This window comes from Heterodontus francisci, chromosome 12, assembly GCF_036365525.1.
Source record: "Heterodontus francisci isolate sHetFra1 chromosome 12, sHetFra1.hap1, whole genome shotgun sequence".
NCBI lineage: Eukaryota > Metazoa > Chordata > Chondrichthyes > Heterodontiformes > Heterodontidae > Heterodontus > Heterodontus francisci.
Window position 1 is genome coordinate 26526209 of NC_090382.1, and position 12598 is coordinate 26538806.

Here is a 12598-nt window from a genome sequence, read left to right on the forward strand (position 1 = left end):
AAAAGTGTGAGGTGATTCACTTTGGAAGGAGTAACAGGAATGCAGAGTACTGGGCTAATGGGAAGATTCTTGGTAGTGTAGATGAGCAGAGAGATCTTGGTGTCCAGGTGCATAAATCCCTGAAGGTTGCTACCCAGGTTAATAGGGCTGTTAAGAAGGCATATGGTGTGTTAGCTTTTATTAGTAGGGGGATCGAGTTTCGGAGCCACGAGGTCATGCTGCAGCTGTACAAAACTCTGGTGAGACCACACCTGGAGTATTGCGTGCAGTTCTGGTCACCGCATTATAGGAAGGATGTGGAAGCTATGGAAAGGGTGCAGAGGAGATTTACTAGGATGTTGCCTGGTATGGAGGGAAGGTCTTACGAGGAAAGGCTGAGGGACTTGAGGTTGTTTTCGTTGGAGAGAAGGAGGAGGAGAGGTGACTTAATAGAGACATATAAGATAATCAGAGGGTTAGATAGGGTGGATAGTGAGAGTCTTTTTCCTCGGATGGTGATGGCAAACACGAGGGGACATAGCTTTAAGTTGAGGGGTGATAGATATAGGACAGATGTCAGAGGTAGTTTCTTTACTCAGAGAGTAGTAGGGGCGTGGAATGCCCTGCCTGCAACAGTAGTGGACTCGCCAACTTTAAGGGCATTTAAGTGGTCATTGGATAGACATATGGATGAAAATGGAATAGTGTAGGTCAGATGGTTTCATAGGTCGGCGCAACATCGAGGGCTGAAGGGCCTGTACTGCGCTGTAATGTTCTAATTCTAAAAAAAATGTAGCGGGAATCCTACCTTGAACCCCAATTTAATCCTAATCATTCACAAGATCCCACTTTACAAAGTATTACAAAGTATTTACAACACAGAAATAGGCCATTTGGTCCAATGGGTCCTTGCTGGTGATAGTGCTCCACATGAGCCCCCTCCCACTCCTCTCCATTTAACCTTATCAACATATCCTTCTACTCCTTTCTCTCTCATTTGCTTATCCAGCTTTCCCTTAACTGCATCTATGCTATTTACTTCAACTACTCCTTGTGGTAGAGAGTTCCCCATTCTAACCTCTCTGGGTATAGATGTTTCTCCTGAATTTTCTGTTCAGTTTATTAGTGCCTATCTATTATTTATGGCTCCTAGTTCTGGTCTCCCTCACAAGAAGAAACATCTTCTCCATGTCAATCCTATCCAATCCTTTCAAAATCTTAAAGATTTCTATCAGGTTACTGCTCAGTCTTCTCTTTTATGAAGAGAAAAGCCCCAGCCTATTTAATCTTACCAGATAGATGTAACGTCTCAGTTCTGGTGTCATTCTAAATTTTTTTTTACCCCTTCTCCAGTCCCTCTCTATCCTTTTTATGATATGGACACCAGAGAAACCCTGAATTTTTCCGAAGAAATAAATTCTTTGCTCCCTTAAACTTGCCTTTAATGATCTGTGTCTCATTGTTCCTTACATTTCAATACTCACTTCATAGCATTACATAGAATTATGCAGCACTGAACTGGCCATTCAGCCCGAAAGTGAGTTCCACATTCTAACCACCCTCTGGATAAAGTTCAACTCTGTAGGGACATTAAGAAATTTGGCAAACTAGAGTTCACAAGCTGTATGATGATTCTACATAGGTGCTGGAGGTAAAATTAAGTTTCATGTATCAAAAAATGACTTTAATGAGTTATGTCATGCTGGGCGCCCACATGCCAAGAATGAAGCATATTAATTTTGTCATATGGACATTAAATTTCAAATTGTTGCTGGGAAGAAGACAAGGCCTGTTACAAGGGCTGCCAGACTTGGATGGAGGCCAAAAATGGGCCAGGAAGCCTACTGGTATATAATTTACCATGTTCATTGTCCTAACGTTTGGTATGCTGGTTGTGGGGAGTTAGCTAACAGGGGAAGCGCTTAGGTGGGGAAGCATCTAAGGAAAGGCGTCCAATGCTGATAGCCCTTCAGTTTCTAGCTCAGCCCAGCAAAACTGACTGTCGGGGCTGGATTTTACAGCCGCCCCGACATCGGGGTTCCAGATGGGGTGGCCTGAGAAATGCCTTTGGCAAGTCCTGCACAGGCCTCGACGCTGGGAAGGCCTGGCCCGATATTGCAGGCAGTGGTGAGGCCTCGTGGCGGTCTCCCCACTGCTCGCCGATGGAAGGCAAATTTAAATATGCAAAATAATGTTAATGACAGAATAAATTACTTACCTGCTCCCGCCATCCGTTCAGGAGCAATATTGCTGCCACTGGCCAGCACTCCCGCACCATCGGATATCCATCTGGGGATCCAATACAGGACACTGGCGGGGAGGGGGAGCAGGTAAGTATTTCAGTGCGGGAGGGAGGGGAGTGGGATCAAACTCTTTGATTGGTTTAGGGGATGGTGGGAAGGGGTAAAGTGCATTGTGTATGAACTTTGTGGGGGGAAGTTCAGGTGCACAAGGTAAGTATTTCGAGGGGAGAAGAGGGCAAGGAATGAATTATATGGTTATTGGGGGGTGGGAAAGGGGCTAGAAACATTTATTTAATTTTTCCAAATCTATTTTAATTCACTAGTCCTTTAAATATGTAAATTGAGATGTAGAGCTTGAAGCCCTTCATAAATGGCATGGGCACCTGATGCCATTGCTGGGGACGGACTGCCCACCCCCTCCACTTCACTGAGGTGGGCAGTCTGACCTGGCCATTTAAATGAGCCGCTGCACTGAAAATCATGGCAGCTCCGCGATGTGCGGTCCGCAAGGGCGGACCACCATCTTTGAAGCGGCGAGCTTATAAAATCCAGCCCTCGACGTCCCTTAGGTGATTTAACCATGTGTATGCAAGGAAAAGGGGTTGGCTGAAGTATAGTTGACTTATGACTGAGCCTGGATCAGCAGAGTGTTGAAGCCTTTTAACCAGACCATCAGAGTTTTAAGTGTGAATTGAAATTGTAACTACACTGATGTGGAAATTCACAGTAAATGTGGTGACGTTACTGTCGACCATCAGCCAACCCGACCCCACAGTGCTCTGTCCTCAGTCATGGTATCTGCATGAAATTTAAAAAACATCTCATGGAGATGATCAAATGATAGCTAATCTTGAAAAAAGCAATTTGGACTATTTTGGTGAGCAGAGCCATATGGTGCATCTTAGATCACCCAGCAAGAAAATCCTGCCTATTCCCACTGTCACTCCTCATAACAGAACCCAACTGTTTCCTAAATGATTCCAGGATATAGTTTAGTTTAGATTTAGATTTAGAGATACAGCACTGAAACAGGCCCTTCGGCCCACCGAGTCTGTGCCGCCCATTAACCACCCATTTATACTAATCCTACACTAATCCCATATTCCTACCACATCCTCACCTGTCCCTATATCCCTACCACCTACCTATACTAGGGGCAATTTATAATGGCCAATTAACCTATCAACCTGCAAGTCTTTGGCATGTGGGAGGAAACCGGAGCACCCGGAGGAAACCCACGCAGACACAGGGAGAACTTGCAAACTCCACACAGGCAGTACCCAGAATCGAACCCGGGTCGCTGGAGCTGTGAGGCTGCGGTGCTAACCACTGTGCCACTGTATGCCTCATAAAAATATTTTGGTACATTAGGAACAGAGTAGGACATTCAGCACTTCAAGCCTGCTCTTCCATTCAATTAGATCATGGCTGAACAGCACCTCAACTCCATTTATTTCCTGGCTTTGTTCCATATCCCTTGATAACCTTGCCTAACAAAATTCTATTATTCTCAGTGCTGAAAGCTCCAGCATTCACAGTTGATTTCCATATTTCTGTCACCTTGACCTTCCTCATTTCACTACTTAATGGGCTTACTCTAATTTTAAGAAAACTCAGAAGTTCATTCCACATCTCTGTCACTCTTTTTGTGCAGAACTTCCCAATATCGGTTTTGAATTTGTCTTTCAACAGTGACGTTTTTGCCAAAGCTGTCACAGTTTAATCCAAAGTAGTTTCAATATAAGTGGTATAAAGCTGGCCAGCATTCTAATCACCCACTCTTCTCAATCTCCTGCTGGTTGAGGTGACTCTTTCTAAAATGTAGTGGGAATCCTACCTTGAATCCCAATTTAATCCTAATCATTCACAAGATCCCACTTTACAAAGTATTACAAAGTATTTACAACACAGAAATAGGCCATTTGGTCCAATGGGTCCTTGCTGGTGATAGTGCTCCACATGAGCCCCCTCCCACTCCTCTCCATTTAACCTTATCAACATATCCTTCTACTCCTTTCTCCCTCATTTGCTTATCCAGCTTCCCCTTAACTGCATCTATGCTATTTACCTCAACTACTCCTTGTGGTAGAGAGTTCCCCATTCTAACCTCTCTGGATAAAGATGTTTCTCCTGAATTTTCTGTTCAGTTTATTAGTGCCTATCTATTATTTATGGCTCCTAGTTCTGGTCTCCCTCACAAGAAGAAACATCTTCTCCATGTCAATCCTATCCAATCCTTTCAAAATCTTAAAGATTTCTATCAGGTTACTGCTCAGTCTTCTCTTTTATGAAGAGAAAAGCCCCAGCCTATTTAATCTTACCAGATAGACGTAACGTCTCAGTTCTGGTGCCATTCTAAATTTCTTTTTGCCTCTTCTCCAGTCCCTCTATATCCTTTTTATGATACGGACACCAGAGAAACCCTGAATTTTCCCGAAGAAAATAATTCTTTGCTCCCTTAAACTCGCCTTTAAAGATCTGTGTCTCATTGTTCCTTATATTTCAATACTCACTTCATAGCATTACGTAGAATTATACATCACAGAACTGACCATTCAGCCTGATAGTGAGTTCCACATTCTAACCACCCTCTGGATAAAGTTCAACTCTGTCGGGACATTAAGAAATTTGGAAAAATGGAGTTCACAAGCTATATGATGAATCTACATAGGTGCTGGAGGTAAAATTAAGTTCCATGTATCAAAAAATGTTGGGTGCCCACATGCCAAGAATAAGGCATATTAATTTTGTCATATGGACATTAAACTTCAAATTGTTGCTGGGAAGAAGAGAAGGCCTGTTCCAAGGGCTGCCAGACTTGGATGGAGGACGTTTGCATACCAATAGGGACAAGAGAGGTTATTTCCCTTATCCAGTTATCCTAAAATGGACTTTTATCACCAGGTATTGTGTCTAAGAGGAGCATTTCAGAGACTGCTAAGGTGATACAATCCATAAACTGGTTAAACCAGCTGGTCATATGACTAACTGGCTGGTTCAGGGTTTTTTGAACTTGCCACAGAATTTTTGAACTAGCCACAGATTTTTTGAACTCAGAGTGTCTGTTTGCTCCTGGACTGAAAAGATCTTTCCTGGCTGGCTCACCACAGTCTCTCCTGTCTGCTCGCATCTTTTTCTCACAGAACTCCAAATCCACTGAAGACACATGAACCCCAAGAGGGAAAAATCTCCTACAGCTAATAGGATTTAAGAGGAATACTGGGCTCCAATGAAAAGCAAGATCTACCTATAATCAAGGACTCTACAGTGAGCTTGAAGATCCATAACAAAAACCCTCTTCAGAGATTGCCTCAAACTTTTCCACTTTATTTCTTCTGCTCTGCTCTGTCTCTATCTGCATATGTGGATCACCTATGCATGCTAGCGTGGGATTAACCGAAGTAGAGTTTAAGTTTAAGAAATTTCAATCTTTCTTCTTTAAACATAAGAAAACCTGTTTGTGCTGGATTCTTTGCCTTATAATTGGAAAGCAACGAACAAGGATTCACCAAGGGTGAGCTAAAAACATGGTGTGTTTAAAATTAAACCCTGTTACAGTAAGACCAGATAAAGGCTGAGAGGGACCCCTCGACACCTTTATTCATCTGGTCGTAACAGTTGGAAACACAGTTTGTAGTATAGGTAATATTAAGTGCACATATTCACCTGTATGAAATTGTTTCCTTTTTTTACCTAGGCACAGTAACATTATGACTATGGAGAACTGCCAGATTGTCTAGTAGTTCACTCATGCCCTTCAGGGAAAGGAACCTGCTGTTCTTACCTAGTCTGACCCTCAAGGAGGCAGCACAATACCCCTTTTCAAGACAACTAGGGGTGGGCGACAAGTATGGCCTGGCCTGCATTGCTCACCTCTCAAGAACAAATTTATAAAATAAAATAAACAGTAGTCTTAATAAGCAAGGGGGTGAAAGGCTATCAGGTGTAGGCGGGAATGTGGAGTAGAGGTTACGATCATATCAACCATGATCTTATTGAATGGTGGAGCAGGCACGATTGGCCAAGTGGCCTATTCCTGCTCCAAATTCATATGTTTGTATGTTCCTAAACTGAGGAATTCTATGTGAAAGTTTCACCCCATCTTCACCCCTGTCAATTATTCTCCTTGTTTCATTTTACTGTTTGTTTGGAAATTTGTCCCATTTTCAGCAGCCTTAAATTGTTATGATGGCAAAGTCTGTAGGAACAGAAGACCTGGTAGTTTGAATCAAACATAAATTACATGAGAAAGCGGAGTGAGATAATGCCAGGAATGAGGAAGGACCAAATGTTCTGTGGGAATTTTATTTGTCTCTGGATTATCTTGTTCCTGGCTGTTCTAGGAATCAGAGATTAGTGAATATCATTAAGTGATGTCCTTCAAGATACTGCCATTGATTTAGTAGCTCACGTAAAATAGGGCCAGATAAGGGAGGAAGTCCGAATGACTTCTTTCTCCCAGAATACCAATCCTGCTGTCTTTCCATCATAGCATTGACCTAATTCTTAAATGGGACAGTATACTGGTCTCAACTAGCCTTCCTGGAAACCCATTAGATCAATGAACCTTATCAAGATTCAACCTCCGCACTTAACTGAGCTATCTCATGTATCACCAACTATAATGTTTCATTCAGGGTCAGTTCTGCAGAGCAGCTCTACCACGGAGTGTCTGAAGAGTTGTGGTTGGTGCCTGTGATTTTCTACATTGCAACTTCCCAATTTCAATCATGACTCTGATGCAGTTGCTAAGTGGAGGACAGGCACCACCCCACAGGAAGACAACCCTTCCCCCACCTCCTGACAGGCCCAATTGTTGGGTTAAATAGCAGGGTCCTTTCACTCAATGTGTGGAAAGTGTTTCCTAAGAGCATTCCCAAGAACAGAAGAGAGTGCATCCAAGAATCCCAGCTCAGTCAAAACCTACAGCTAGGCAGGGTTTGAATAGAGGCGCAAAAGACACAGTAATAACTAATTCTTCCCAAAAAGCTACCTGTGAGGGGAAAGTGGGCTCCTGTTGCCACTTGCTTAATACTCCAATCATCTAGAAGCAGGTTCGCTAATCTTTAGATGTGGTAACAGTGGGGGGATGTAGCACAGAACTATACACTGCCCAACAGGGAGGGGGAAAAAACTAAATGGGAAGAGTATTCATGGATCTCTCTTGCACCTGCTGGTGTTGCTGTAGGGAAACCAAGAACATTGAAAAAAGGAGAGAAAATAAAAGGAATGTCATCCTCAAAAGAAATCTCTTACAGGCAAGAAACGATTATTCATGTGTGGACTGACTCAGTTTTTATCCTCTACTTTAGTGGTCGGATGAGCAATGTATGTCCCATGTTATGCCAAGAGACTTTCACAATACCCAAACACAACGGCAGCTGAAAGAAAACCTGTACAAAACCATCATTAATTACTTTGACCAGGGAAAGGTAAGTGCAAAACGGATGAGATTGAATCTCTAGCAGGGGTGATATAATTTTGGACACACCACATGTGCCAATCAGCAAGGGTGATATAATTTTGGATGCAACATGTGCCAATCAGCAAGGGTAATATAATTTTGGACCCAACGTGTGCCAACCAGCAAGGGTAATGTAATTTTGGACTGAACATGTGCCAGCCAGCATGGGTCTTCCCATTAGTGCTCTCAACAGATATTTCTTCTTGTGCTAAATGCAGAGGACTTCTGTCCCTAGCAAGCATAACCCTGTGTGGAAAGCATATGATAATATAACACACTCAGGTGAGCAATAAACCCTTTCTTACAGGTGATAAACCAACTGAAAAACACAAGGAATGCCTTACACAGTACTGAACAGACAAATAACAGGTCAAATATCATAAGCTACAAACTACAAAAATTAGGTTTTATTAAGAACAGAAAGCAGTAAATAAAGAACTTGTATTTGCAAAGCACCTTTCACAATCTCACAGCATCCCAAAGAATCTTAGAGTCAATGAAGTACTTTTGAAGTGCAGTCACTGTTAGAATGTAGGAATTGCACACAGCAAGGTCTCAAAAACTACAATACGATAATGACGAGATAACCTGTTTTTTAGTGATATTGGGCCGGCCACTGGGGTGAACTTGCCTGATCTTCTTCGAATAGTGCTGTGGAATCTTTTATATCCACCTGAAGGCAGCAAATGGAGCCTTGGTTTAATGTCTCATCTGAAAGATGGTACTTCTGACAGTGTAGCACTCCCTTAGCACTGCACTGGAGTGCTAGCTTGGGTTATGTGCTCAAGTCTGAGAGATTGGGGAAGCGAGTTGGGGGTGGTTGGGGAGCCTGAGATTTTGGGGCTGAAGCTTGCCTTGTGAGACATCGGGGGTGGGGGGATCTTGCTTCCTTCCAAACTCCCACCCTCCCCCGAACTCTCACACTCCCCACCACTCCACCTGATCATGGCCTCGATCTCTCAGCCTTCACCACCACCCCCACACTTCCCAATTGTGTCATGGAGCACCATCACCCCACCTGCCACTGATTGCCAGGGACTGTTCCTGATGAAATTGCAACCAGCTTCCCCAAAGTGAAGAGCTGGATGATGCATGCCAAATGCAAAGCATTGTGGTGTCATAAGCTTCAGGGGAAAATACAACTCCTGACAACAGCCCTTAATGAGAGAATGGGGGGAATTCTCTCTCGGCAGTCTGAACTGGATACAAACCCAATTGTCAGTGGTGAAGGGATTGATTGTCTGAGCACACACAGGAAGAGAACACAGAAAGATTCACTATTGCTAAGATCATCACCTCCCCCTTCCCATACCTGCAAATTCTTACTGTTGGCACAAACCAGTGGCTACTTGTTGATGGATGCTGTTTCTCTTTTAGATGTGGGAGGAAGCCCTGAAGCTCTGCAAAGAGCTAGCAGAACAGTTTGAAATGGAAATCTTTGACTACGAGCTTCTGAGCCAGAACTTGGTAAGTGCCCACAGGCAGCCTGCCATGACAACATGTTCCAAAGGGCCAATGGTCAAGCGGTCCATTCGGAAAACAACTTTAAAAGATCCAAGGTTTGATGTTTCTCCTTTGGTGCCCGTTGTCTACCTGACCCAAGTGCAGCCACCGGATGGAGTCCTCCCCCGAACTTCAGCTTGACCCGGGGTTGGAGGAGGGGTTATAAATAAAATTAAAAACTCGTCCTGTTCTGTCTTCATCCCCAGTTAGCAGAGGTCTCGCGGCCAGGCACCAGGTAATGTATATTTTTCTAACTTTCTTTGCTAACCTTCGCTGGTTCCTTAAATACTGGCTGATGCTCTAGTGGTTGACCATTCCTCGAAGGAATCTCAAGAGACTGAGGTGTAGCAACTTTCCAAGGCTTCTATCGCAGCCCTGCCTACCCTCCAAACACATGACCTCCACCATCCAGGGGGACGAGGGCAGCAGATACATGGAATCACCATCAGCTCCAATTTCTCCTCAAGTTGCACACACTATCCTTACTCGGACATATTACTGTGTTTCCTTAATCAACGCTGGGTCACAATCCTGAAACTCATTACTAAATGGGACTGTGGGAATACATTAACCACAGGGACTGCAGTGGTTCAAGATTAAGGCTCACTAGCGCCTTCTCAAGGGCTATTAATGCTGGTCTTTCCAGTGATGTCAACTTCCTGAGAATAATGTTTTTAAAAATAAGGCCCACTCTAAGCCAGGGATCTCAATGATCAAGCCCTCACAAAAATGAGGCAGGGGGCTAAAAACGCCCACCCACCACTCCTCTCACATCACAGTTATGATTTGAACAGTACCCCTGTGCTGAAGATAGACACGGGCCCACTTGCATTTACTGAGGCAGAACTCCTAGGGTAGCACGCTGATGACGGAGACTGGACGCAACAGTGGCTCACCAGGTGAAGAGTCAGATTCATCTATCATTCCGCAGATCAGTTAGTTTTCAAAATAGTTTGGGCAAAAAGCTCTGAATGTTCCTGCTCTCTTCTCAGTGTCCATCTCTTGTTAGGAGTAAGGTTCCTCTTCTACCTCATCCTAGTGCCATTGCTCCTGTGTCAGCCTGTACAACAAACACAAACAGGCTACTGGTAAATGGGGGAACCTTTCAGTCATGTCCCACTATCCTCAGCCACCATGCACATTGACATAAGAACATAAGAAACAGCAGCAGGAGTCAGTCCTATGGCCCCTCAAGCCTGCTTGCCATTCAATAAGATCATGGCCGAATTTCTATACCAACTCCACTTTCCCATCCTATCCCTATGTTCCATGATTCCCTTAGTGTCTAACATGTATCAATCTCAACCTTGAGTATACTCGTTGATTAAGCATCCACAGCCCGCAGGGATAGAGAATTCCAAGGATTCACAACCCTCCTAGTGAAGAAATTTCTCCTCATCTCAGTCCCAAATAGCCAACTTCTTAACCTGAGACTATGACCCCTAGTTCTAGGCTCTCCAGCGAGGGGAAATAGCCTCTCAACATCTACTCTGTCAAACCCTCTACTGTAGTCTCTTAAGTTTTTTTTTTAATTCTGAAAACACACTTTCCGACAGGACAGCGAACAAGAATCTCGGCTGACCTGTTTTTCACCACTTCCCGCCCGCTCAGAATCAACTACTGTTGACCCAGCTGCCCTCCCTCCCACCCTCACTCCCCCAGTAGCGTTGAGATCCACCAACTCAGCAGAGACTGGGGATGGAAAGTAGGGTCATTTCTGGTGTAAATGGTTACAGTTCCCCACCAGGTGACCACGACTTTGTTCCTCTGCCCTTGAGGAGGCTGTACATGAATTGAAGAGCTTCTCCGATTGCAAGTTCTTAAACGTGCTGCGCCTGATGTGCATGAGTGATAATTCAATGAGTTGAACCATGAAATGTTGAGACTCAAAAAAGAAATAGAGTCCTTTATAAAAAAAAAATCATTCTGGAGATATGGGTGTCGCTGGCATTTATTGCCCATCCCTAGTTGCCCTTGAGAAGGTGGACATTCTGCTTGAAACTCTGCAATCCATGTGGTGAAGGTGCTCCCACAAAACAGCTGGTAGGGAATTCCAGGACTTTGACCCAATAATGATGAAGGAAGAGTGATATATACCCAACTCAGGATTTTGTGTGACTTGTAGGGGAACTTGGAGGTGATAGTGTTCTCATACACCAGCTTCCTTGTACTTCTAGACGGTAGGTTCAGTGTTTATCGAGCACCAATTGTTTCTGCTGATTTTTGCTAATTCATGCACATTTGGAGTTTGGACATGCTCTAATAAGATTTGGATGATCCTTGGATGTAAATTAACATCGGCAAAATGGCGTAATTCAGGTGCATGGACCGGGTTGTGCCCAAGGAGTAAACTCCAGGCCTGCATGTTTTCACATTGAATACTGTAAACATATGTTAGCAGACTTTATAGTTCCCTTTGCAACAAAGGTTTGTTAATTCGATGACAATAACTCTGCTTATGATTCTACACATGAGTGGTTTTTCTAATAACATGGTTTGTTACATTGACTAATAACAGCATTAGACTTTATATAACTGTTCTACATTGTTATATTAAATCATAAGATGACATGCAAAAATTACAACCTGGTTTTCTGGACCTGAAGTACTCCCTCTCTCGGCTGTCAGTGTGGTTGTGGGTCTCTGTCTGCCCATGAGATGTTAATGGGACGAATCGAAGGAATATGTTCCATTCTTATACAATTGTGCTAACGTAAGCTCTATCTGCCCATAACTTGGAAAAGTGCAGATTCTGCATTGTAAGGTGTTTACACAATTTATAATCTATTCAACTTTTGTCTCTGTGCTACAAGCTTTGTTTATAGCGCAGTAGGTGCATAACCTATCTCTTACTGTGGTATTTGCTGTGATGGAACAGAGACAAGATTCTGTGGGCTCTTCCTCCCATATTAATGCATAATAATGCAAACCTAAGTGAAAGGGTTCTGGAATCGTGTGACTCGTGAATCATCTTCACGCATTGCGACATTAAATCATCTTAAAGCATTCTAATAACATTTGAGAAAGTTAATTGCACTTTTGTAGCATTTTTTTCCGCTTATGGTGTGATGAGTTTGTAAATAACTGACGGCCTTATTCGTCTACTTGCAGAAACAGCAAGCCACCTTCTATGAGAATATCATGAAAATCCTGCGGCCGACTCCAGATTATTTCGCTGTTGGTTTTTATGGCCGTGGTTTTCCACTATTTCTCAGGGTGAGTCTTTGACATCTGAATCTTTAGCCTCAGAGCGGGTGCGGTGCAGATTGACTAGAATGGTACCAGGACGAGAGGGCTAAATTACAACAGCAGATTGTAAACTCAGCTTGCAACCCCTGGAGGTTAGGAGATTGAGGGGCAATATGATCAAGGTGTTTAAAATGATTAAGAATCATGATAGGGTATAAAC

At 43.5% G+C, this 12598-nt stretch overlaps 1 protein-coding gene across 2 annotated transcripts in view; it reads left to right on the forward strand.

Moving 5' to 3' along the window:
* Window positions 1-12598, forward strand: part of LOC137375787 (dedicator of cytokinesis protein 2-like) — a 690449-nt gene that overhangs the window by 528690 nt on the left and 149161 nt on the right. For both annotated transcript variants that reach the window (XM_068043220.1, XM_068043218.1), the window contains exons 38-40: window positions 7535-7654; window positions 9064-9153; window positions 12301-12405. In XM_068043220.1, the coding sequence (XP_067899321.1) occupies window positions 7535-7654; window positions 9064-9153; window positions 12301-12405 (315 nt within the window). The remainder of the gene's footprint in view (window positions 1-7534; window positions 7655-9063; window positions 9154-12300; window positions 12406-12598) is intronic.